This window comes from Pseudoliparis swirei, chromosome 9 (genome assembly GCF_029220125.1).
Source record: "Pseudoliparis swirei isolate HS2019 ecotype Mariana Trench chromosome 9, NWPU_hadal_v1, whole genome shotgun sequence".
Taxonomy (NCBI): domain Eukaryota; kingdom Metazoa; phylum Chordata; class Actinopteri; order Perciformes; family Liparidae; genus Pseudoliparis; species Pseudoliparis swirei.
The window spans coordinates 15,391,138-15,418,938 of NC_079396.1; the positions used below are offsets into that span (position 1 = coordinate 15,391,138).

The window sequence follows — 27,801 nt, forward strand, 5'->3', positions numbered from 1 at the left end:
TTCCCTCTTCACACAATGCTGCCCAAAAAACAACCTCAAGTGATGACTAAAAAATAACTAGTCTTTGGCACATACAAACACTCAAAGTACCTCCATTACTGCACACATGTACAGGGTACCCCAAATTTATCTACTGTCCTCAACCTCTCACCACAAACCTCCATGCTAGCAGTGTCAGTGTGTGCATGGCATCAAACAGAAAACATCCGTGAGCTCTTTAGGCTTCCTCCTTTTAAAACGGGCCCACTCAGCTGATTGGCCAGCTTGCCTTCAGGAACCCAGGTGCAGCAGGATTGGCCTGCACAGGTGGCAACTAATCACCAGATTGGCACCTGAAGAGAAAACAAGGGCAGAAGGGAGAAACACACAACACTGACACGTAACACCCTTACCCATATACGCTCAAACATAATGTTTGGAATTACATAGCAGAGCCTTCAGTTATCAAGCTCCTCTATTTGGAACCAGTTTCCACTTTCAGTCCGGGAGGCAGACACAGTCACCACATTTAAGAGTAGACTTAAGACTTTCCTCTTTAATTGTGCTTATAGTTAGGGCTGAACCAGGTTCACCAGAGTTAGTCAAGACAATGTCATAAGGTATGACAGACGTTTGAGACGGAATGTCATTGAACAGACATGGAAACTCACAAATAGGTTTCATAACATGAGTACTCTGGTCAACAGGGAGATGAGACAATTGGGACAATACCTCAGTATTACTAACAGCCACCAAATGGCTCCAACACCCACTTGTATCCACAGCAAGACAGTTGAAGAGGTCAACAGCTTCAAATACAAATGACTCATTATGTTCAATCAACTCAGTTTGATAACACCATTGCGATCCTTAAATGATCGCAGCAAAGATTCCATGTCATATCTACGCAAACTCTCTTCGAGAGCTCACTGTTACCCCTCCCGTCCGGTTGTTTTGCTGCTCACAAACCATCCATCGACTGTAACATGAAGGTTTATATAAAGTCGTAATATTTATCCGTCCTGTTTGCCACTGCATAAAAAGGAAGTCTTAAAGCAATGACAACTTTCTGCGAAAAAACATTTCTCCCTTATCATCTTTCATTAGAGAATGATGACCATGTGTGTGCCTGTGCAAAACGTTGACTCGAAGGGACACAGACACACACACAGCAGACGATAGCAGCAAGAGAGGAATGATAGTTAGTTTGTATGGCGTTGAGTGTATGAGAGAGAGAGAGAGAGAGAAAATGAGAGCAAACATGTGTTAAACAGCATGAACTGGTGATGGAGTTTGTTGTGGTAGTGTCCAAAGAACCCGAGGCAGTCATTACCTCTACTGCTGAACCATTTAGGAAAATAGCCTCTTTTCAAAGCTGGCCAAATGTCTGTCTGCTATCTTCATATATATGTGTGTGTGTGTGTGTGTGTGTGTGTGTGCGTGTGCGTGCAGCCGTCTGTCTGTCCTGAGGGCTTGCTGTGTTGCTCTAGTGCTAAGGGGTACTTGTAAAGCCAGTTATAAAGCTACTTTCTGTATGGCGGTTTCTCAGCCTATTATTATTTGACCCACTAATCAATGAACTTGTATACTCATAGTTTGTTTTTCCTCCTCCCTTCTTGCAGAGACTAGTAGAAGCAGCAGAGGAAGCCCACCTGCAGCACGACGAGGATCCAGACTTGCAGGTATGTGTATACGCCTATGGAGCTACAGCATATTATCACACGCACGTTATTACAATCAAGATGTTCATTCCCTGTTCTTGTAACCTCATTAATTAAATCATGCAGAAAATAATGTATCCTTCAGAGGCCAGTGCTTCTATGATTGGACCCCTGTGATACAAAAGGTTCAGCGAATGACAAGGGCCGCTGTAAACAGAACAGAGGATAGTCAGATGGAAAGGCATTAGGAATCTAGTTCTGCAGTCTATTTGCTTGACTAGGCTTTACAGTCTTCTCTCTTTTAAAAGTGTGTTTCTCCACATCTGTCTATGGTAATTTTGTCAGCACATGTCTCATGTCTACCACTAGTCACACTGCCTGGTGTTCACATTCCAACATGAGCAAACAAACATGCATACAAAGAACAGTATATATTGAACAAAGAAAAGAGTCCACCCCACTCTTCAACATCTGTTAGCGATCATATATTTTGGATATCTATGTCCATCTTGTTGAATGATTTTACATTCTGTGGATAACTGAACTGAATCATAGACAATGTGATATTACATTCTGTCCGATTTTGCAAACAGACTAAATAGATAGAGGTTTCAGAGCAACGTCATCAGTGTGATGTGCACACATGAAAACAATGTAGAAAAACAAATCACAGGGATTTGGATCTCTTGAGGAGATCAAGAGGAGGGTTCTATTCCATAAGCTGCACAAATACCAAAAGTAATGTGCTTGATATGCTAAGAAAGCCTCCCTCGTTGCTCTGTGTGTAGAATTAGTTATTAGCGTTTGGATTTTGAAGGTGGTGGATGCTTTTTGAACAGATCTAAAAGAACCCCCCACCTTATTGTTTAACACAGCTTGCACTGTTTTTACTTTGCGATCAACGCTTTGGTGATGTGCATTTTCAGTGTGTGCGAAAAAATATTTTGGAAATGCCACGAACAGAGTACACCCGAAACATGAATTATATTTATCTCCTAAATAATAAATGGGATATACAATAAAGTAGGGTATGGTGTTAACTAATGTGTGGACTGTAGCTTAAATGTACTGTATGTCAGGTCATGTTGGACTGTAGTTCAATTCAATTCAATTCAGTTTATTTTACACAGCCCAAAATCACAAATTCCAAATTTGTCACAAAATGTACGCCATCCTCTGTCCAGGGACCTCACATTGGATCAGGAAAAAAACGTTTACGTTAAGAAAAAGGCAAGAAACCTTCGGGAGAGCAACAGAGGAGCATCCCTCTCCCCGGATGGAGAGAAGCAAAATATGTCACGTGTACAGAATGAACAACGTAACAGAGTTACCACACATTCAATGCAGATAACATAAATTATTCAAATAATGAGAGTAGCCATGATGAAATAGTTACAACTACCAACAATAGCAGTAGATGTAATAGAATAATAATGATAATAGAAGCAGTAATGGTATTGGCAACAAGATCAGCAATGCAACTAATAATACTACGACTACTAATAATGATAATAGCAGGAGGTGTCAGGCAGGACCACGATCCAGATAACCACGATCCATGTGAACAGAAGATAGATGGAAGGGGCATCAGCCATCAGCAGTATACTTCACTCCATCAAAAGATTTGTAGTCCAAATTCTGAGATTAGGCATCATGATTGCACCTACATATGTATAGTAATAATAATAATAATAATAATAATAATAATATCTAAAGATAAAATCGTATTTGAAAAGCATCTAACATATTTTGACAGAGGTGAAGCAATTAATCCTCATGTTTTAGACAGAATTTACAACTATATCGAGTCTGAAACAGAAACCACTAATTTTGGTATGGGTTTCTATATCACTGTAATTTTCTGACTCAAAAACTACATTTTAAACTACTCCCTGGAAGTTCCACCCTCAATTCTGCAGACTTGGGCAAATGCCTTTTGCTAATCATATCAGCATATACACCCCAAACCGCCTCTGCTCTCATGGTTCTGCCTCAAATCCATTTGAGCAGCTTTAATTTTTAGAGTGCAGCTTTGTAGTGTTTGTGTGTGTGTGTGTGTGTGTGTGTGTGTGTGTGTGTGTGAGCCAGAGGGAGACTGTGCACTCGTAATGTTTTCATGCACATCTCAGAACAGAGTTTATTAAAGTAGGAGGAGCAACAGAAGAAACTTGAGTGTTAAAAAGGAAATGTGATGCTAAGTCGACTCCGGAGAATTTGCTGCGAAACTACTTATAAAGTCTGTAGCGTGAGTGTTATCTGGGCCTGTGTTTCTGCCTGTGGCGGTGAGTATGTGTTTACTCTGGCAGCTCTTTAAGACATTACAGAGAATGCCGTGTGGTTTTCTGCTGTCATGGACCATTAAGATGGATCAATTACTAAATGTAACCACTGTCCAGAACTGTCCAGCTCTGAAGGTTCCGCTCATAGAACCTTTTCCTTCTTTTTTTGGAACCTGCTTGATTCTGTGACACTGTGACACTTAAACAATGCAGATGAGCACGACTTGGCATGTGTGCATTTGTTATTTGGATGTTGCATATTTTCTATTATCTAACATATATAACTTGTAGAGTTAATCAACTGAAAGTGAATAGGCAATTATTTTGATAATCAATTAAGTTTTTAACGCATTTTTTAAACTTTCATAATGTCAGGATACATAATTTCCAATCAAATAATCAAGAAAACAACTGGGAGGTTAGTAGATGATGAAAAAAAAGAAGCTTCAGGCTTATAGATAACGCAAAAACACATTGATAACATTCATCGAGATTTGCTGCAGCTGTCGTGGTGTTTGATGTTAGAACAACATGTAGCTCCTTTTCCTAACAGACAGTTTAAGCTCAGAAGAATCAGCAGTTGCTTCTGTTAAGGCAATTTCCCACAAAAAAGTAAGTATAGAACATGTCCAACTATAGACCATGTCACAGAATGTATACTCACAGAAATATATTTTGAGAATGTGTGTGTTTTTTCAATTGAAAAAAAGTCTCTCTCTCTTTCTACTATTTTACAATTGTGCACAATCACCCACAGCTGATTACAACACGTACACTCTGAGTCTGAACATGTATATCACCAGCTGAAGCAACAGCTACACCAGGAGATCAGCCTGTAAAGAAAATTGCTACATTTTATATGTGTTTATATACAGTATATATTGCAACTACTCATGCAAGGAGAGTACATTAATATAGTTCCCTGTCCATCTATTATACAGGTGTGTGCTGTAGTTTGATGCATCTTATTTATTTATTCTACTTGTGTGTGTTGATGTTTTTGCATGCAAACCAAATTGCCTCCATAGATATGCACTTATGTTTGTCATGCATGAAATACCTTCTTGTGTTTTTGCATTTGTCATTTGTGGACATTTGTCAGTATGTTTGTGTTTTCATATTGTGCTTGAGGGGCAGTAATATTATGTCGGCTCACAGCGGTGCTTTATGTTCGTAATTACTTGGCGGAGAAGATGAGATGAGCCCAGCGAAGTTGTTTCAGCTGATAATGGCTGATAGAGAGCATATAGTGATATCTAGGGTCTCACAAAACCTAGGACAGAGTGAGATGCCAATATCAAGCCAAAATATCTCCATCCAAGACATACCTGTTTTCTGTAGTATACAAACAATGTGGGAGAAGGAAGTTGAAAGAGGGAGGGAAAGAGAAGAAGGACAAAAATGAACTTGATAATGACAATTACATGTACCTGCCAGATGCTTGTTAGCATGGTTTGTGACCACAGTAATACAATTTAATATAATCAGAGAGTAATGTCATGGCAGATGCAGTTGGTGTATGATGCAGGGTTACTTCATTACACAGCTTAATTTCTAACCCAGGAAGACTCACAATATAAAGTGTGTGCTTTGGGTACAGAGAGCAAAGACAATCAATGAACGTATTAAACCACAGAGCCCATTGCCTATAGGACCTGATAATGCAGATTTTCATAGCCACACTTATTTAAGCCCACCGCACAAATGCATACTTTTTTAAACAGTAAGTCCTTAGTAATAATATGACAAAATATTAAGAAACCACATTCTGGTAAGACATTTTCTTTTGCTCATTAGCTTTTTAATTTTTAGAAAACATCATCCTCTCCATCTATTCTGACCGTCCCTGAAACAGGTTTGGCTTGCTTAGGGTCTGACAGGTAAAGTTATGCTGCTTTAAGTGATTAACAAGGGAAATCAATGGGAAATATAAGAATGATTGAATTCCTTGCATCACATTTTTTCAGAAAAAGGATGGAAGGATCTGGATAGTCACTGGTCGGAAGTTGTGTATCATTTTTCAACATCCACAGCAAAAATGAATCCCTGCTCCACCAGCTCGGCCATCGTAGTTAAAATGCCCGATAGTCTTTGTCTGCCAATCGTTCAGCATCCATGTTACATGTGTGTGTGTGTGTGTGTGTGTTGGTATTTAGCCTTAGTGAAGCTGGTTTTTCAGCCCTTTATGGCAAATAATGTTGCACTCATTAATTTTTCATTGCTAATTGGGTTTGAATTGCCTGAGCATAAAATTAAACGTTTGAGCATTCTTTAGCTGCGATCGCAAACTGCTTTGCCTGTTTTTGGTGCTATTTACATGTCATGAATATGAAGATGCATGTACATTTGTGGGAGGGCTGTGTCTGTACACCTGTGTAGGTGTGTGTGTGTGTTTGTGTTTGTATCTGTACAATTCTCATGGTGGCATTTCAAAAAGTGATTTTTAATGCAGAACATGGTGAATAGATGGTAATTATCACCAGCTGTGCTAAAAATACCACATCCACGCTATTGGGTGAAACCTCTTCCATCACTATTCGGGGGTTTATTATAAAATGTTTGCGTGTTTTTTTGCTGTTGGATACATATTTGGCTGGCAGCGGTTTGATAGGAATTTCCTTATCTATCCTTTCCAGAGCTCTTCTGCGCTCATGTGAAATTGGCACGGTAATCTGCTGCGATTTTCCTCCCTTTTACCCGCACTGCTCATGCACTGGAAATAGGAAAGCAAAGAGCAGTCTCCCCTCTACAGCCAATGAAATCCTTCCTTGGAGGTTGGAGACAAACAGCAAATTGCCAATGATGTTGACTGAGAATATAGCCCCAGTCTGGCGTAAGCATTGGGAGAGAAATGCTTCATCTTTCCCTTTTTTCCCTCTCTCTTTGTTCTCTTACTCTTATGTCTTGAGTATTAGTGCATAGAGAAGGCCACATTCTTGTTGATTTGCTCTTCTTATTACTGGAAAGAAAATGTTTTTCCTGAGTTTGTGTCTGCGTATCCAGGTATCCTCACTGTCCTGTGGCATGCATGGCCAGTGATGTGATGATGGGATTTTTAAGCAATTTATTCAAGAGTTGGCCTTCACTGTCCAACATATATTGCACAAATACACACCACATACTGATCGTCAACTCCAGACACAAAGCATTTCAAGGTACCTTTGTCTATAACCTCAGTGAAAAAGGTTCCCTACAAAGAAATAGGGTGCTACCTAAAAACATTGATGTTGACAAGCCTCCAGAAAGCTTCTTTGAAAGAAAGAATCAGTTTGAGAAGAAAAATATCTGTTATGAATCTGAGAGATAAAAAGAAACATATTACCATACACTATCCCCTTTTGCTTAACATTTAATTGCACCAATACCTAGATCACGTAATTGATATAGATCAGCAAGAATCAGAACAACATATAACCGATAGGAATGTGGTGGAAGGGGAAACAAACAACCCCCCCCCGCCCAAAAGGGTTATAATAATATATATATATATATATATATATATACATATATATATATACTGTATATATATATATATAGATAGGTCAGGTAGGAGCATAGGTTATGTCTTACCTGAGATCACTTACGTGACATTTAGTCCCTCCTCACAATTCACTGTTGAGACTAGAAAGTACCAAGATATGAAATTAATAATTAATTCCCTCTCGTCAGAGAACACTGGCTGCTTACACACAGATGTGGTGGATGTTTTATTCCAACATACTTATTAAGGTAATTTCAACAATTTATTTTTCTCAGTAAATAAGTCATTAAGTATTACTTCTAATATCAAAAATACAATTCTACATTAATCAGAGTTCATAACACTGATACATTTATTTCCTTACTCCCTCACACTCTTCTGCAGATTTGCTTTAGGTACATACCGAGCATTATAGCATCTCTTGCTATATATAGTCATGTATTTTTCAAAGGGGGTGAACACCAAGTTCGAGATGCATGAAGGGTTTTTAGTAGGGCTGTCAATCGATTAAAAAAAATTAACTAATTAATCGCACATTTTGAAATTCATTAATCGCGATTAAAAGTTTGTTTTCCTTCTTTTTAAAGACAAAACTTCACACAGAGCTGTGTTTTCAAAGAGGCTCCTACCTATAAAGTGCCAGCGAGGTATTTAATATTGTGGATGATAAATTGTTTCTTCAGTGAAACATCCAGATTAGTAAAAAAAAAGAAGTATATTGAGACCCCATTGGTCCTGTCATCTTTAACATTGAACAACAGCAGAACCAGTGGCCTTGGTAAACTAACTGACATTCAAATATGTCATGTTAACCCTCTGGAGGCTGGGGGCATGTTCTCCATTTTACCCAAAAAATGTAAATTCACCTTTTAAAGGCGTTTGCATATGACACATACCCACGTGTTATACATCAAACATTCCAGAACAATCTCAGCTCTATACAATGAGGCTCAGTTGTCCTTGTGCCGTGTTCTCTGTCTTCTCTGACTGACAGGTTGCTAATGAGCCTCACCTGTGGTGGGAGGTCCTTTGTGATTTACTGAGTGTTCATTGGTTGTTTTTTTCGCAAAATGTTGACAGGCAAACGGATTGACAAATCACGTTGAAGGTTTCGTGTGACGAGTTCTTTCCGCGCTGCGTCCCCCGACACGTCGCCCCTTCGTTCCTCTGTGTATCAGAGGGGGAGACGGGAGGAAGGAGGAGCAGGAGGAAACCCGACTGATTAATCCACGAGTTTAAACTGATTTCTGCTCCTTATTTTCGCGGAGAAATAATTGTTTTAAAAACGGAAACAGTGTTAAACCGCACTGCCGCATTTTGACACTCAGAGGAGTGTAAAAACTTCAACGAACACCGGAAGTAAACAAAGTTGCGTTAATTGCGTTAAAATATTTTAGTGCGTTAACGCGGCCAAATTAATCGCATAGATTAACGCGTTAACGCTGACAGCCCTAGTTTTTAGCACAGTATATGAACCCCTCATTGACCTTTCCCCAGAGTTATTTGCTTAATCTTCTGTCTTGTTTACTCTGTGATTACCTGCATCTGTGCCCGCTGGTTATTTTCTAGTCACATTTCCACACTCTGGGAGTGGTGTCTCCCCTTTTCCCAACCGTGAAGAAAGAGAGTAGGGTGAATAGAGGGGAGTCGAAGTGGAGATGAGAGTTAAAAGTAAACACCAGAGGGTGGAGCGTCATGGTCAACCCCACGCTTCTCACAAGTTTTCCTCTCTGCCTCGCTCTCTCTATCTTCCCCTTGAGGCTGTTGACTCTGTGCAGCAAGAGTATTTATCAAAATCAACAGGAGTGTTTGTATTTGTTTGTGAGCTTCTGCATTTGGGTCACACACTGTATATGCATGACTGGGAGACATGGGACTCTTACCTACTGCTCTTACGCATTACAGTTTTTCTCGATTGATTACACACAAAAACTGGAACTTATCACACAATGACCACAACCTGTAACTCATGTGCCAACTCCCTAAACCAAGTCTGCTAAACTATAAGCACAATTATCTGCTTTAGACACAGATTTCAATTGTTAGCCACACTTTATTCAAAACACTAAACACCATCCTCTCTACTTTGCACACTTCATCAATACCACACCTCCTTGTGTCCAGACAGAACACACAGCTATTCAATTGGCAAAACTTCCATTTCCATGGCTTTTGTGCAATTTGGATTCAAACAACATAAGGGCCACAGGTAACCTCCTGATTTGAAGAAGAATGGATGAAAACATGGAAGGTAGAGGAGACCAGAGAGGCAGAGGAGTATTTCTGTTGTCCTTTTTTATTTACACTTTTCTTTCTTTTTTTGTTGACTGTTGTGGTCTATTTTCTATTGTTTGTTTTGTGAAAAAATTAGAAAAAAGAAAGAAACATTTTAGTTGTATATTTGTGTGCTGTTTTATATTTTGAGTTAAAACATTATACATTCACAATATTTTACAACAGGAGAAAGCGTACAGTACCACTGGACATGAAAAGGCATAATGCTCCTGATAAGGCCTTCATACTGGTGTTTTCCCATTTCATCGTAGTGTTTTCCATTGAGCACATCAGTGTTCAATCGATGCTTAGAATGTCTACTCAAATAATGGGCTGTGTTTGTCATTTGAAAACAAAATACCCTTCTGAGGTGACATAACACTGTTCTGAAAGCAAAGTTGCATTTTGCAGGAGATATAAAGGGTTTTGCATTTTGTGTGAGTGGTTTTGGGATTTGTGTTTAGAGTTTTGAGAAAACGAGACATGCTTTCAAAAAATGTGTTTAAGCAATCGAGAAAAACTGTAATGCAGAGCGTGTGATATTATTGTGACTGACGACCAACATTTTGGCCTTTATAACTAAGGCCTTGGTGAGGGCTGAAAACAGTCCCGCAACAGACAGAGATAACAGTTTTTATTCCTTTTTTCTCAGGGCATTTGATTCATTGATTGCTGTCAGGATGTAAAGATAATTTCAACAATTTTAACACAAAACATTTCTAATACAAATTACTCAACCTAGCTTTATTATAATTGTACATTGCCAGTTTGCATCAGCTTGAAATCAGCAATATCTAATTAATTCAATGACTGCAGAGAAATAGCAGTATATAACTGTTATACCTTCTGGCACACTCAAACACATTCTGACAAGTTTGTTGAAAAAGGTGAAATGCATATCCACTTCCTACTGAGGTTGTTTCAAAGTGTTTCACTTCCAATGTATTTAACATACACTAACATAAGATGTATATTTTTTGTAACCATCCAAAGTGCTTTACATGAAATAGAGAATTAGAATGAATTTAAAAGAGAGTATTCAAGAAAACAAGATCAGAAAAGTTTTAAAATACATTGAAGAGATTAAAAAGATTTAAGATTACGCTGTTACAGTAAATTTGTAGGTATCAGAATATTGAATTGCTTCATCTAAAAAAGTAAAAGAAACTTGTCTTATTTATATTCCATTTAATGACTCTTACAGTTTTTTTCATTTGCTAAACGACAGCGGGCACAACTGGAGTCACATGTGCAAAACTCTAACTACAGTCTGCACAGCAGCAGTTCATGTGGACCAAACTCTAGTTTGTTTTTCATTGCTTGAACACAGTTTTCAAAACTCTAACACTTATCCCACGACTTTAACCACAACCTGCACAACACTGTGGATCTACAGCACTTTGTTCAAATGCTAACACACTGCTGTCAAAACTGTGAACCACACATTCAAAACGGAATAGAGTTCAGCCTGGTGCCTTTCAAACACTGCGGATTGCAATTTCAGCTGAAAGGCTAAGCAGGTGTCTTGTTTTAGACTTGTTAGTGAACACACACACATATATATATATATTACAGTATATATAGGTAGAGCTCAGAAAGACTCATTTTGGAAATGGAACAAGGAAGACGTGTTCGTGGAGGGAGAAGGGTGGCAGGGAGAGGGGGATGCGTGGAGGAAGACAAAGAGCTGTTATTCCAGATGAAATAAGGGCTCCACTTGTAGAGCATGTAATGTAATGTCGTGAACCAAGTGTTTGGTCACCACCCACATGACCAAATGTCTCTTTTGTGAGGACACAAGTCCAGAAGACTGCCAGGGATGGATAAGGCCCTCCAGAAGGTTCTTCCCCAGGTGCATGGCAAGAGAGAACATGAGATGTGATGTTGATGACAACATGTGGCCTGATGCTAGAGAGAGGCAGGATTAGCCCCTCAATTATTTGTTTGAATTATGTACTTTTAGTTTCTACCTTTTTTTTCTCATTACTGTAATTACGTAAATTACTGCAGACTATTGAAGCAAGCTGCTAATTCTCATTTACCTTAAAGAATTGTTATGTTCTAAAAAAAATCATAAATCATGTGAAAGAATGTCACTCTTTTCTTTGAAGAAAATATTACTTTGTTTGAAGTCACTGAAATTGTTCAAACTGTAAAGATGAAAAGTTAGTATTTTCTGTATTGGTGTTTGATGCTAGTGTTTTTACTCTCAGTGTGTTCTGAGTGACAGTGTGTGTTACCTCAGTGAGGGTTGTGCATGTTGTTTGGCTGCACTGAGCGTGTTTTGAGCCATGTGTTAAGAGTTGTGTTGCTTGGAATGAGTTTTGCAGGTGATGTGAACTGTTTAGCTCAGGTGACTGTTGGTAGTGCAGACTGTGGTTAGAGTTTTGCACATGTGACTCCAGTTGTGCCAACTGTCGTTTAGCAATCGAAAAAAACTGTAATGACATTTAATTAATATGTATTACTTCCTTTATGTTCTCAGTGCTTTTTTCGATACAAACATTTATGTAAATTATATTATAACAATGTAATTCTAATGTATGACCAGTTCTATTGTGTTAACACAGCAGTGCATTTTAATGTTTAAATGCTAACACTTTAAATATATCCATCCTTTGGGCTTATGTTTTGAAGTCGAACTGAAATCTGCAGTAACCCGTCGTCATGCTCTCCCTCTCTGCCTCTACCACACTGAGTGAGTGGGTGCTGATGGTACATGTGTGATCCCTCAGCGTCCTGTAATGCACTGCGGCGTTAAGGATCAGGTTGTTAACACCAGGATCAGGGACTGCATTAGTGGCACTGGGCATTCCTTCACTGCAATGCTGGAATGGTATAATTGACTTACTCAACACATACACCCACGCTAAGACACACACACACACACACACAAACATACAAACACACACACACACACATTCTGTACACAGAGCCTCAGGGGTACACACACATATGTTAACACGCACACACATACACACCATGGTTTGCCCCTGCCACCATTCACACACCCACACTCACTCCCCCACTATTGAAACTCAAAAGCTGATGGGTGCAATTTTAATCAAAATGAAAGGCCACATGCTGTGAATTTAAATAAGTCTATTAGCAAAGTCATTAACAGTTGTTTGTATTTTATTTTTTACTTGACTTTGTTATTCTCTATACTTTTAACATCTAACGCCTGTGGTGGAGTTTCCTCTTGTCTTTGCCTTTTATCTCGCTGTCTTTACAGACACCTACTTTACAGAGACCTACTTTGAGTATCGACACAGAATTTCTGCACATTCTAAATTGTTTCTCTGAGTCGAGTCATTATTATTCTGTCTTGGATCCTAAGATAGTCACTGCCATTATCAAAGTTAGTTTTGTCTGTCTGTCTGTGTGTGTGTGTGTGTGTGCGTGTGTGCATGCGTGCATACACAGCAGGCACGTGCACAGATAGAGCCCTAGTGGTGCTCAAGCACCAGCCCTTTTGCCCTGGATGAGAAAAGTGCCCTTTTTGCTGGAGACACTTTTTTTTCATTCATCAGTATTTAAGAATAAAAGTTACTCTCTCTGTCATAAACTCCCCCCAAATGTGATTTGATATCTGACGGGGCATTTATTTGAGTTCTTGTGAGAATTTCACCCCGACGTGCTCCGCGGCGCTCACAACGTTGTTTTGTGATAAATCAACCACAACATTAGCGCTGCTGAAAACATGACGTCACAACTGGTCGACGTTTCCTAAAAAAATAAACAAACAAAAACTCAGAAATCCATGATTTCAAAGCCTTGCAGCTGTTTACTGATGTCATGTTTGAGTGAGAGAGAGAGAGAATCTTTTTGTGTTGTATAAATGCTGTTTAGACATATTTGAAAGTATGTTTATAAATGTCACGAGAATTCACAGCCAGAAAATAGGAGCTAAACTATTCTAACTATGCTAGTTCTCGGTGTCATGCTATCCTTGTGCATAATTGTTTTATGTGTTATCTCTTTGTTTTGTCTGTTCCAGTCTTACAACGATCAATCTTATAGAAAACGAACAACACAGCTCAGCTAAAATAGATTTAATTTACAGTAAAGTAACAACACAAGTGATCCAAACTATAGTTTCTCCTCTTCATCATTTTCAATAACACATTTTCGCTGCTTCTGAATTTCTTCTTGGCTGTTGATGACGATCCATATCGCTCATTTTGAAAATGAGGTCAGAGGGCAATACGGATCTGTATCAGACCGGTGAGGAGGGCGATAGTGGCTGGCATGACGACCCATTATCCAATCAGAACGCTTGTCCTGTTGCTATATAATAATTCATCTTTATTCATCAAGAAAATGTAAGTTAGCGGTCTAATCCTGCCCAGAGGAAACGCAGGTCGAGGACAGCATCATTGGTGTTATGCTTCAACTTTGTCCGATTTTTTTTTTTGGCAATGGGTGCCCTTTTTTTTAGGTTTGAGCACCTGCCCCCCAAAATGTCTGTGCACGTGCCTGATACACAGCAATGTACACCTATGCATGTGTTTTGTTGTTGTTGTTTCTTTTAACATGTTTTTCAAATTAACTTTGGAGTTATTCTACTGTCTGCATTTGAACAAAGAAAAAAGCAACAGTTGTTGGAAAATGCTTTTATTTAGGAATTAAGGTTTATCTAATTTTCCTGTTCCATCTATCATGCAGACGGAGAGAAAAAATGGAGCAAAGCCAGCAAGAGGGAGGAGACAAACACATAGAAAGGGTTTACTAGACAGAGACAACCTGGCAATTGCAACAATGGTCTCATATATAGAGCTGATCATAATCAAACCGTGCTAATGAGAGCGGGAGAGGGGCTTGATGAGGATTGCATACAGCCAGTGAACAATGGGTAGAATGAATCAGGCTGAGCCAGAAAAGGCAAAGGGATAGATCACATTGGGAGGGTGAGACACAGGAAGTAAGAGGGAGAATGATAGAACAGGTAAGACAATACCTAAAAAGACAACAAAAGACAATGTCAGAAAGAGAACAGAGTGAAGACGCAATGGGTCTGCTGTAGGTGCAATTGGCTCTGCCTCTGTTAAACACATGTTGTGTGTGTGTGTGTGTGTGTGTGTGTGTCCGTGTCTTTTTTCGTATTCTGTGCTCACTAAGTTGAGCATTATTTGGGCCTCTGCACTGGAAGTTAACCAGCAAATCTGACAATGTCCATCATTCGTTAAACAAATCCTGTAGCTCCATTTAGTTCATACACCGTTTACAGGGAGATCATTTGTGCTTTTCAAAATTAGCTAAAGAAAAGATTCATAGGTAAGAAGTATGATTTCTCACACAATATCACAGTGTAGAAATACACTCTGTAAGTCCTGAATTCAAAATCCTACATGTACATACTGTAAGTATTATCATCAAAATATATTTAAAGTGCCGTAAGTAAAAGAGCTCATTAAGCAGAATAGTCAATGTAAGAACAATACATATTATATCATTGGAATTTAATTATTGATATGTTAATGTGTACATTACTTTAATGCTGCAGCTGTTGAAGGTCGGGCCAACTTAAAAAGCTGCTGGGTAGTTTATTCTATAATAACACAACATTGAATACTTGATTCATATTTATATTAATTATCTCAATTTGCTAAATAGCTGGTAACTAATGTAATGAATGTAGTGCTGTAATAAGTAAAGTCAACATGCATGTAGAGTAGAAGTCCAACGTAGAATAAAATGGAAATACTCAAATAAAGTACAAATAGTTAATTATATGCACGTAGCTACTTTTCACCACTGCACATTTTCAGTTGAAGTACTGATTCTGCAAAATGTGCATCATTGTCATTGTGTATTTATTGCATGTGTGTTTTGTGTAGCTATCTTTGGACTGAGAACAACAAAACAAAGAGATGTTATGAAAGTAATAATCAGCTGTAATTACAGCTGGCTCTGGACAGTGTGGTCCTCTTTGGCAGGAATAAAGATATAGTTGCCAGCGGTAGGAAGGTCAGAGGCAAAGGAAGTTTTTATACATTGAGACATCTAACCCAAAGCCATTGAGTTTCACTGTTGCCTCAATCAAACCCGTATGGTTACATCTTTACACAATACCGACGTATTTTCGTGTGTACTGTTACCTGTGAAATATACATTACTGTTTTTACCCTTTAGCCATTATTTGATCATTCCCAAAGTGCCCTCACACCCCCCGTGATTTTCTTATTCGGCCCACTTGCTACTGAAGTTGAATAGCCCTGATGTACATACTGTAAGTATTATCATCAAAATATATTTAAAGTGCCGTAAGTAAAAGAGCTCATTAAGCAGAATAGTCAATGTAAGAACAATACATATTATATCATTGGAATTTAATTATTGATATGTTAATGTGTACATTACTTTAATGCTGCAGCTGTTGAAGGTCGGGCCAACTTAAAAAGCTGCTGGGTAGTTTATTCTATAATAACACAACATTGAATACTTGATTCATATTTATATTAATTATCTCAATTTGCTAAATAGCTGGTAACTAATGTAATGAATGTAGTGCTGTAATAAGTAAAGTCAACATGCATGTAGAGTAGAAGTCCAACGTAGAATAAAATGGAAATACTCAAATAAAGTACAAATAGTTAATTATATGCACGTAGCTACTTTTCACCACTGCACATTTTCAGTTGAAGTACTGATTCTGCAAAAATGTGCATCATTGTCATTTGTGTATTTATTGCATGTGTGTTTTGTGTAGCTATCTTTGGACTGGAGAACAACAAAACAAAGAGATGTTATGAAAGTAATAATCAGCTGTAATTACAGCTGGCTCTGGACAGTGTGGTCCTCTTTGGCAGGGAATAAAGATATAGTTGCCAGCGGTAGGAAGGTCAGAGGCAAAGGAAGTTAAAGACCTGGGAATAAGCAATTCTCTGCATTTAGGATCAGTGCCAGAGTTTCCCACTGCCAAAAGGTCATCATTCCTGCAACCTCACCAGATTATATATCAAGAGACACTCTCAGTTTCGTGATTACAGTTCAAGGTGCTTGCTTGATCTAATTAGAAGATTAAAAAAATTGAACACAAACATGTCATGTTTAGCCAACAGCTGCCTGTTTACCCTTTCAGATGATACAGAGCAACAAAACCATTCTTTAGAGCTTGTGCTGGCAAATATAAGTCTAATACTCACTCTCCTTTCAGCTCGGTTTTACCCTAACTTTTGATGGAAATATTTGTATTCTCAGATGACAAAAACTCCAATATGTTCACCAGTAAGTCGTTAATTTGGTCTGTCTGTCATTTGATGCTGGACAAGTTACAGTGGAGCCATTTATTTTCAACAACTTCCAAAACTTTTCCTTGAGAGCAGTGAGATTGAACCAGAACAGTGAGGTTGCAGCTCAGAAAAGAAGCCATGATACTCTGAGGAGAACTACAGAGGTGTGTATCAATGTGAGCATACTCTTCTCAGTGTCATGTGATCATGTGATCCATTGTCGGTATACAATTGTGACTTTCAAGTAACCAGATATGTCACCCACGCAGCCGTTTGACCTTCTTTTCTAGCCTCTTGGTGTCCTTTTCTGTCCTTTCCTTTTGTCCAGTCTTATCGTTACCTATTCTGTCTTTTTGCCCTATTGTATTATATCTTATCCAATTGTATCATATTATCCTTGTCTGTCTTGTCTATTCCCATCATAGCCTATCGTCCTGTTCAGTGCTGTGCCTATTATCTATCTGTTGTCCTTTCTTTTCCTCTCGCTCTGGTCTCCTGTCATTCCCTCTTCTTTTTTTCAATGACTTCCTCTCCTCCTATTCACTATTCAATGCATATTTAAATACTATAGAGATAGTAAAAACTTTTTTAAACCAATGTCTTGCTTTTATATTGAGGTGTTCTGCTCTGCAAGTTATATTTCATGCCTTTTTCACTTCGTTACTATCCTGCCTCTTTGATTTATTGTAAAGCACTTGAACTTTTCCTTTGAATATAAATCCTTCCTAACTTACTTAGAAGAAGTTCCACTGTCAGAGCTGACCTCCCAGGTTATAACTAGACATTTTGAAGAAATTATTACATTTCACTCTCACATCCAGGTTTGTGAATTGTTCTGTTTTTCCTTAAAAATACAAGGTTGAAGTGGTTCTCCAAATCAACACAGCAAAACACTTTTTTCTGTTTGTCTATTACATTTGGCTAAGACTCTGTATTTCATGGCCTTTCCCAAACTGCTCATTTTCAGAACGAGGGTTTGGTTTTGTCACTCATTACCAACAAACAACTTTTGAAAACATACTCTGAGTTGAGAGGAGTAGAAAGAGGCAATTGAAGAAGAAAAAGAAGAAGAAGAAGAGACAATATAGGCAGAGTTATGCAACACCGTGCTCCCTCACCTTGAAATGGCAGTCTCCTCTTGATAAAAGGCTAATAAGCCTAATCAGCCCTGATTAATTACTATGATAGGACCTGCTTTTGCTCGCCTATTTGATGGCTTTATCTGTGTTTTGCACCGGGCAGAGGCAATGATGGTGTTCCTCAGGAGGAGCTTGAAATATTTAGCCCATGTGAAGGTTACTGGTGCTAGAAAACTGAAAGTAGGTTGATGGGGAGGGTTACTTATGTCATACAGAGGAAAGAGTCCACCAAAAGTGACAATACAATATAATATGTCTGAGGGCTTGTGTCAGAATTTAGTGATGGAACGATACGTTAGAGTGACTTTTAAATGTCTGCTCTCTGCGGTTTTCTCTGCACCGTCATCCACCTTGGACCTGCAGTCTCGTCAGTCTCTCAAAATTCCAATCCAGAGAGTGTCTGTCCCCTTATGAATAACAATATATGTATTGAGGCTTTGTGTTGGACTCTTGAGAATGCCAATTCATTTTCCTGAGAGGCCCTTTGCAAATCCTATTCTCTTGGTACATTACAAGAAAATCAATGTGGCCTTAAGCCATGTAATCACCACCATTCACCTGGACAATGGATGGAACCGCTGCTGCTGCCATTGCTACTGACAGTAAGAACTGTACAATATATTTGTATAAGAAAGGGTGTTCACTTTTTATTCTAACCACCTACATAAGTGAAATGACATCGAAGATAATAATAATTTATTCATTATCATCCCTTCACCCTTTATCTGTAAACCTGCTTATCCTTTTCCGGGCTGGAGCCGACCCCAGTACAGGATACACCCTGGACAGACGATTGCAGCAATGATACAGACAACCGTTCACCCTCGCATTCAAACCTACCGGGAATTTAGAGTGATCAGTCACCTAATCCTGCATGTCTCTAGACCCACGCTGACACGGGAGGATATATTCCTACTCACAGAGAAGGGCTGCTTACCCGGGCCCCTCTCGCTGTGAGGCGACAGTGCTTGCTACTACACCACCGTGCAGCCCTTAAATAATGATCAGGTTAATGCAAATCTCAAGTGGATTGAGACATGGTTCAGATTCCAGATGTCATCTTTTGTTCGGCTATAGCCTTTGCAGCCATTGCCCCTGCGCAGTACCTCAGACTTCAGAGCCTTAAGGATGCAGGGAGCCATTAGCTCTATATTTATCATCCCTATGATTTATTAATAGTCTCCACAGTATGCGCAGTACTAAAAATACAGTTGAGGCAGAGCACCTCATGCAGCATCTGGCTAGGAAGGGATTGTGCAAGCTGAGGAGAGATCTGCCAACTCAGCAGCTTTCCGCTGTAACATCAAGAACGTCTGGGATGTTCCAGGGTTTCAGGTTACCTCAGTATGCAAACTACTCTGACTCAGCACTTGAGTGACCCAGACATTCAATGCAGCAATAACATGACTCAACAAGTAGGACATATTGAATGTAAGATACATCATTCTGAAGTATTCAGTAAACTTCAGTATTTAAGGTGTAATTTGTATCTGGAATGTCATAACTATCTTGTTTTCTCTTCATCTCTCTTCTTTCCACCAGTATGAATACTTCAATGCGGTGTTGATCAACGAGGTGGATGAGGTAGGGAACAGCGTAGAGCTGGGAGGAGAATTCATCCTGCAACCCAATGACCACTTTAACAACCTGTCAGTAAACCTCAGTCTCAGCGTGGTCCAGGTGCCCACCAACATGTACAACAAAGGTATGTTCATTACCTCCACTTTATGATAAAGTTGTCAGAAAAACATGAAACATCATCACCCATAAAATATCATGTACATCTTAGCTTTTCAGGTACACATTTTTTTGCTAAATCATTCAGCAATTATCCAATAATAGTGTGTGTGCTGGTGCAGGTGGATGGATGCCTGTGACTGGAGGAGGACTCTTTGGATCATCCCTTACCACACATCGACTTATTCAGCAGTTGATTAATCAGAACCTTTATGGGTTGGTAAATTCTGCAAATTTAACAACCTATAACGTCATTATCTTGTGCAATGCTCAGTGGACAGAAAAAAATGTCATCACCAGTGGCAATATATATATATATATATATATATACATACATACAGATACATACATATATATATATATATATATATATTATAAAGAGAGAGAGAGAGGTAATCAGGGATAGAAAAATGAGAAAGAAAGTAGGCAAAGTTAGTGGGCAAAGTTTAATTCAATTCAGTTTATTATGTATAGCCCAAAATCACAAATGACAAATTAGCCTCAGAGGGCTTTACACTCCTTACACATACGACACATACGTATCACAGCTCTGCAAGATTAGGCGGAAAGCTTTGACAGCTTTGGAGAAAGGTGTCTGATCATTACTATTAGTGTTGCAAAGTAATCTGACAGTAATCTGTGTTTGAATGTGTCAGCGTGATTGGTGCAGCTGCCACAGAATGCTACATTCCAGTCGCATTTGAGCGAGGTTCTCATGGAAATTAAGAAAAGCTGTATTCTTTTATGCAGCTCTATTCTTTGTCTAATAATGTCCTTGTTTCTGAAACCCTCCCCACGTGCACTGTAGTAGCTAGTCACTCTGGTTCTGAACCATGCTGCTGATGATCCGGCTGTATAGCCCGTCCAGATCCTAAATAGTTTGGTGGCAGTGGTGATGAAGTAGAGATTAAGTCCATGATAGCAGAGAGCTGCATGCCCCCTGAGATTAATCGCATGAGGAACGCAACACATCAAACATCCGTCTTCCAAACTCACTTTCAACCAAAACACAACCTACACCATCATACCTTATGAGGCGACATGACAGGAGCATGAACCATGTACGCAGTGAAGCCATGTGCACATTTACAGCAGGTCGATACACTCTAACGTCCATGCACTTACCTTTAAGGGTGCACACGCACATGCACTCCTACACACAGCCATTGCTTCTCACTTCTTTTCTGTTCTACTAAACCATTCCTCTTAGGCTTTTTTTTTTGCCTAGCTTTTATATTTTCCTGACATTTCACTGACGTATCGTGGCGGTATTTGTGAGGAAAAAAACCCATAAAAGCTGAGCTTCTTGTGACACAAATCACTGTAGCAGTTACAACATGGTCTAGCTTACAATGCTATGTGTTGAAAGCTGTTTCTTATATGAATCAGTTGCCCTTTCACACATGCAGCACACAACCCAATCACATCAATTCAGTACCTCGGCATCAGTGTGATAGAGTGAGGAGGGTCTGTGTTTTTGAAAGGACTAAACATCACACCTTTTGGATTTCTTAATACTCTGGTAAACTGTAATACCTCGATACCATGCACTCCTACTTCCTCGCTCCACTTGTTCATACCCTCCTCTCTAATCATTATAAGTAACCCATTGAAGTGAAGTTGATTTCAGCTGAGGTCCCTCTGACCGTTGAAGTGGTTAACTCACACAGTTCTCCTTTTCAATCTTGAGAACAAGCACACATGATTATACATAATTCTTGGAGCTGCTTTGATCTGATGGAAAGCATAAGTTGAGATCAATTTGAATGAATGGTTCGTGAGAAAGTAGAGCCCATACTCTCTCCCTCATCATGACGAGTTCAGATCGTAATAAACACACAAACTGCACCAGAAGTGACTGTATTGTTGTGTAAATGGAGTTGGATCAAATCCAGCCTCCTCTCCGCTCCACTCCACAGAGGTGGACGGCTGTTTACTATCAAGAGGGCTTTAGTGTGCTAGCTTCCAGAGGACTAATTCAATCATGGCTTATTGGCATGACTGTTGACAGCAAAACAATGTTGCCAGCATAGAGGATGATGGGAAATCTGTGATCTGCTTTCCTCTCTCTCTCTCTCTGTCCATTAGGTACATGTCTGTCTGACTGTCTCTCAGTAACTTTCTGCCTGCCTTCCTGGCTTTCTTTTTTGTATCTCTCTCGAAAGGCTTTTTTTGTGCGTGAGCCTTACTCTATGATTGTGTCTGTCTGTCTGCTCGTCCTTTTCTTATTCCATCTTCCCGCTCCTCTTTTGAAATCTTTAAAGTTGTGGTTGTAAGCAGCTGTAAATAATTATCGGTTACATTCTTTACTCTTGCAGCCTGTAAATTGAAAATGTATTTCAATGATTTGGTATGCCCCATAATGTATCACAATCAGTTAGAATTATAACTAGAGCTATTGCACATATTGTGTCGATGGACATGGGCCACCACACTCACAAGCTTAAATGGCAGCTATTAAGATATGCAAAACTAGTTAGCTTTAGCAGATTTTTGTTTGTTTGTTCTCATCAGGATTTTATTTAGCTGCTCTCTCATCATGTTAATACCAAAACTGAATTACAGTTCATCAAAGTGGAAACTTTTGGTTTGTAGACAACGACAACAAATCATTGGCTTTCATTTGGTGCAGCTCTTTTGCTTTAGTGGTCTAGCTGTCCAGCTATCTGTGACAAAGAGTACTATAAGAATAATGCTGGGTGTAGAAGATATTACAGATCCGCAGTGACTTTATTTCAGTCTGAGGAGTACATACAAAGCCAGAATGCAGTTTTTGCAGAAAATATACAATTCTATTGTTTATATTGTTATATTCACATGTCACAAAGTCAGATTCAGCTTCAAGTCAATTATTAATCAAATATGTGTTTCGTGCCTTTGCCTTTGTAGAGCAGCATAGCTGACTGTTCTTTTTCTCTTCTCTCATCCCTTCGCCGTGTTTTACAGACAACACTTTCCCTGTCTCCGTTTGTAATGAATAGGCCCTGATGGGGATCTGTGGAGGTGCAATGTGTTATGCGATAGGAGTGGTTGAGCAGTAACTCGGGAATAGCTGTCCCAACCTCCTGGGCTGGCACACACTGTTTATCTTTAACTTAAATGCTGCTGTTTCTTTCCTCTCAATACATTCTCTCTCCTTCTTTATCCCTTTCATTCTTAGACTCTGCAATCGTGAATGGAGTGTACTGGTCTGAGGCCTTGAATAAAGTATTTGTGGATAACTTTGAGAGAGACCCATCTCTCATATGGCAGTATTTTGGCAGTGCCAAAGGCTTTTTCAGGCAGTACCCAGGTAAGTGTGTGTTTGTTTGTGAGAGGGGAGCGGCATTGCGGCAGTGGCTGTGTGTTTATGTGTGTGTGTGTGTGTGTGTGTATGTTTGTAATTAAGTTGCTGTCTCCCTAAAGTAGGATGTGGGGTGTATGGGGAGTTTCATTGACTGACATCTAGAGAATGGAGCCTTTTGGGGGGGGGGGGGGGGATTTGAAAAGATTAGAGTGGGTGAACATTACCATTTATAGGTTAAGTGGAATATTAAAGACCAAGAAGAGGATAATAATGAGACATTTCCTATTGAATGGAATTTGTAAATATAATAATATTTTAAATTTGCACATAATGTAGGGAAATCAGTGAAAATGATTCCACTCTTTTTAATTTTTATCGTTTGACCTCCTGATCCTGCAAATAAGTGTTATTAATTTAGCTTTTTAAGACTAAGCGTCCCAGTTTACAATTGACGTATATTCTGTGCAGCTCTGGCTATCAAAAGGCAACCTTCATTGTATTCTATAACGTAAGTTCACCAAATTTAGAAAGAAATGGCTTTTGAGAAAACCAGTTCAGTGGGCTATTTAATGTAATTTTGACATGGGATGAGCTTCTACAGGGAGATGTTTCTGTTGAATATTTCAGTGTAATTTTTACGACGCTCTGGGCACTACAGTCACCTCAATTACAGGACTGTCTCAGAAAATTAGAATATTGTGATAAAGTTCTTTATTTTCTGTAATGCAATTAAAAATCAAAAATGTCATGCATTCTGGATTCATTACAAATCAACTGAAATATTGCAAGCCTTTTATTCTTTTAATATTGCTGATTATGGCTTACAGCTTAAGAAAACTCAAATATCCTATCTCTAAATATTAGAATATCATGAAAAAGTATACTAGTAGGGTATTAAACAAATCACTTGAATCGTCTAATTAACTCGAAACACCTGGAAACACATTTTCAAATGTTTGATTTTGTTTTGCTGTTATAAATCTTTTTTTTTACTTGGTCTGAGGAAATATTCAAATTTTATGAGATAGGATTTTAGAGTTTTCTTAAGCTGTAAGCCATAATCAGCAATATTAAAAGAATAAAAGGCTTGCAATATTTCAGTTGATTTGTAATGAATCCAGAATGCATGACATTTTTGTTTTTTTAATTGCATTACAGAAAATAAAGAACTTTATCACAATATTCTAATTTTCTGAGACAGTCCTGTATATTGGAGTGGCAGCAGAAATCTCTCATCTCTGACTACATGGCCAAATGCCACTAGAAGTTAGCGAAAACATATGTATTTGACCATAGATGGAGAAGTAATTAAACAGATGTTTAAAAGATGTTTCAACAGAATAAATCTATTTTGACCGAAAAAGTGCTTTAGCAGAAAGCCTTTCTTAAGCCACCTTTTTCTCTTTCAGCCAGTGTGTTTTTGTTTGTTACAAATTATGCAACTCCAGCACTTTTGCAGTTCATCGTTTATCTTTTCTTTTCTTGTGATGCTGACACTGTTTCTTCAAGGGATCAAGTGGAAGCCAGATGAACATGGGGTCATAGCTTTTGACTGTCGTAACCGGAAGTGGTACATCCAGGCTGCCACCTCTCCCAAGAATGTGGTCATCCTGGTGGACGTCAGTGGGAGTATGAAAGGCCTCAGGCTGACCATAGCTAGGCAGACGGTATCCTCCATACTGGACACTCTTGGAGACGACGACTTTTTTAACATCATTGCCGTAAGTAAGCAGATGTGCATACAGCTGTTAGGGGGGTGTTAAACTACTTAACCTCAATATGTTGTTATTGATACACACATACACACAGGCACACATCCGCTCCTCCTCAGATCAGAGGAAATCCTGGAACAAATTAGCTTTTTTTCCTGTCACGCTCACAACCAATTAGCAGTCAGCTGAATGGAGATTTGAAATGCAAAAGAGACAGTTGTGATCGAATCCCGCCTTCGGCGACCAATCCATTGTTTATCGCATTGTGTTATCGTGTGTGCGTGCGTGACGATGCACGTGCACATGTGTGTCTGATGCTATTCAACATCAAAACGTAGCTCGTCACTTTGCCAGCCTCCATCCGCGTTCATTCCAGAACAAAGTCTTCATTATCATTCGCTATCCTAATCATGTTATCTTGAAAATTATTCTTTTGAAAAATAAAGGAAAAGAGGATTTAGACAATCAGGCAGAAACATATTGTCTTTCCGAAACTCTTTAAAAGGATCCATCATTTTGAGTCCTTTTCTTCTTTCTTCTTTTTATTTGTGCTATATTTCCCTTTCACATGGAGGAAGTTCTCCCCTAGAAGACACACAGTTGTGTAACAGTTAGTACACATTTTAAGTAGTGCTGTGAAAAATAACGCGTTAACTCAGTTAATTCAATTACAGGTTTAACTAGTTATTTTTTTTTACGCATTTAACGCATGCGCAGAATGAGCTTCCAATCCGTCTGTTGTTGGTCGTCGGGACGAAAAAAAAGTCACTTGCAAAATGAGCTTCCAATACACCACTTCAATCTGAACTCTGTCCGCTCTCATGCAGACGGTCTGTTCATCGGTAATGATCCTTCCGCAGGTTCACCTCCGGAAACCTTATTACGACTTTTACTTCCTGTAGATCAGGGTCTCAACACGTCGATCGCGACCTGCCAGTCGATCGCGGCGTAGTGTTGGTAGATCGCATGACATTAAAAAGATTGGCCCGCCCCCTGACATGTTCTCTATAGCACGTCTTTGTTCTTTTATTAAACTAAACGTCTGTTGTTGATCGTATCTCCACAGCAGCATGTCATTTATGTCTCTTCGCGTTGCGTTAACACTTATCGATCTCCGTCTCGCGCCACAGAGCTCCGTGCGCGCATCGGGACCGAGCCAAAAAAGTCACTTGTCAATCTGTCCACCTTTAGATTGTATCATGGTGGAGTTAATGGTTGACAAACAAGAGAAAAATGTTCTGTTTAACCCTCCTGTTACCTTTACATTTACGAACATATTTTACCCTCGGGGTCAATTTGACCCCAGCAATTAAAACCTCCAGAAAATTATTAGAATTAATATTGCTTCCCAAGTTTAAGTGTGAGGTACTTTATGTTTGTTTGTTGACTACCTAAATAGCCCTTTAAATAAATAAAAAAGTTGATATTTCTGATATGTTTGACACAGTGAAAAACAGCCTGGGGTCAAATTGACCCCAAAGAACACCGACATTAAACATTGAATGGGGTCAAATTGACCCGAAAGGTAACAGGAGGGTTAAACATTCTGTTTAGGATGAAGATGTATTAATGTTCCATATGGAAGAAAACTGCTAAATAACTGCTGAGTTGCAGCACCATTGTATAAAAGAATGTATAAATGTATATATCCATCTTTTGTCATAAATCTCTATGTTCTCACAAAATATACCGAGAATATCGGTAATATGTGATTAATCATGATTAATCCACAAAAACCTGTGATTAATCCGATTAAAAATTGTAATCGTTTCACAGCCCTAATTTTAAGTATCTGCAATGAGAGCAAAGTGTCAGTGCATATGCAAGCAAACACACACACACACACACACACACACATTATGGCAGAATGCGGGCTGTGGAGGAACACAATTCCATTCTCTTTCTTGAACTTTGAAGTCTAATTCATACTCATGCATTAAATGATTTGTTTGATCACATTATGTGCAGGCACTGGGTACACGTGTGCACTGCACAGCATGTGTGTCTGTGTGTGTTTCATCAAGAGGAGCAAAGTTTCTAACACCTTCACATTTTTTATTTGTAAACATTACATCACACATTTCTGTATATACAGCACATTTTAAGTGACTAAACAGATTCATCATTCTTTTTGAATTCTTTTAGTACAATGAGGAATTGCATTATGTGGAGCCGTGCCTAAATGGAACTCTTGTCCAAGCTGATGTCACCAACAAAGATGTAAGTCTTTCTTTGCTTGCCTTTTGTTTTCTCCTGTCAAATTGAAACCATTGAATATGTATTGAATATTGCACACAATGCACATTAATACAAAAAATATGTCACTGACATAGTGTACCTTGAGTATGGTATCTATTCATAGTGTTGATTATATCTTCATTGAGCATGATTGTCGGGTATGTGTTGCCTGTAATTCAGCCTGCTTGTGGATAGAAACTCTGTGAACTGTGGTCACCAGACCTGTGGAGCCCTCTCCTCATCTCTATTTGAGGCTACATTAGCTGCTGCTAGCATAACACACACAATTCTCTGACCAAATTGTGCATTATGGGTAATGAAGGCGCCATGTTTTGACAAGGTTAAGGTATACGTGGAATAAGATATTTCTGGTTCTGCTGCATTGATTTTAGAATGTTTCCCCGAAAGTATTATCGGAGTGCAACAATACATTATTATGGTTTGACTTTTCCTAAGACAGGTATAGTGGCATTAACATTATGTGTGGTTAATGTCTGTATGTCTGTGTTTATGTGTATGTACACAGATTAGCCTCTTCTACAGAACATTAACACAATAAGTTGGCACATTACAATCCTTGCAATTACTGTGCCATGAATCCTTTCTTCTTTTCTGGGTTGCTACTCCTCCCATGTTGCCTTGTGGAATTGTGTCTTAAATCCTTAAAAATCAATTTAAAAATTACATTTTCATTTATTATTACTACCTCTAGTCAGGGCCTAACCTTTGGGACGCAGCTGTACATGGACTTCTTTCCATGGACCACATGCAAGTCCTGTA

At 38.9% G+C, this 27,801-nt stretch overlaps 1 protein-coding gene across 1 annotated transcript in view; it reads left to right on the forward strand.

The window, feature by feature from the left end:
• The window catches only part of cacna2d3a (calcium channel, voltage-dependent, alpha 2/delta subunit 3a), a 121,951-nt gene that overhangs the window by 29,055 nt on the left and 65,095 nt on the right, over positions 1–27,801 (forward strand). Inside the window, exons 4-8 of the mRNA XM_056422484.1 lie at positions 1,602–1,661; positions 19,591–19,753; positions 22,946–23,077; positions 24,581–24,792; positions 26,929–27,003. Coding sequence (XP_056278459.1) covers positions 1,602–1,661; positions 19,591–19,753; positions 22,946–23,077; positions 24,581–24,792; positions 26,929–27,003 — 642 coding nt within the window. The remainder of the gene's footprint in view (positions 1–1,601; positions 1,662–19,590; positions 19,754–22,945; positions 23,078–24,580; positions 24,793–26,928; positions 27,004–27,801) is intronic.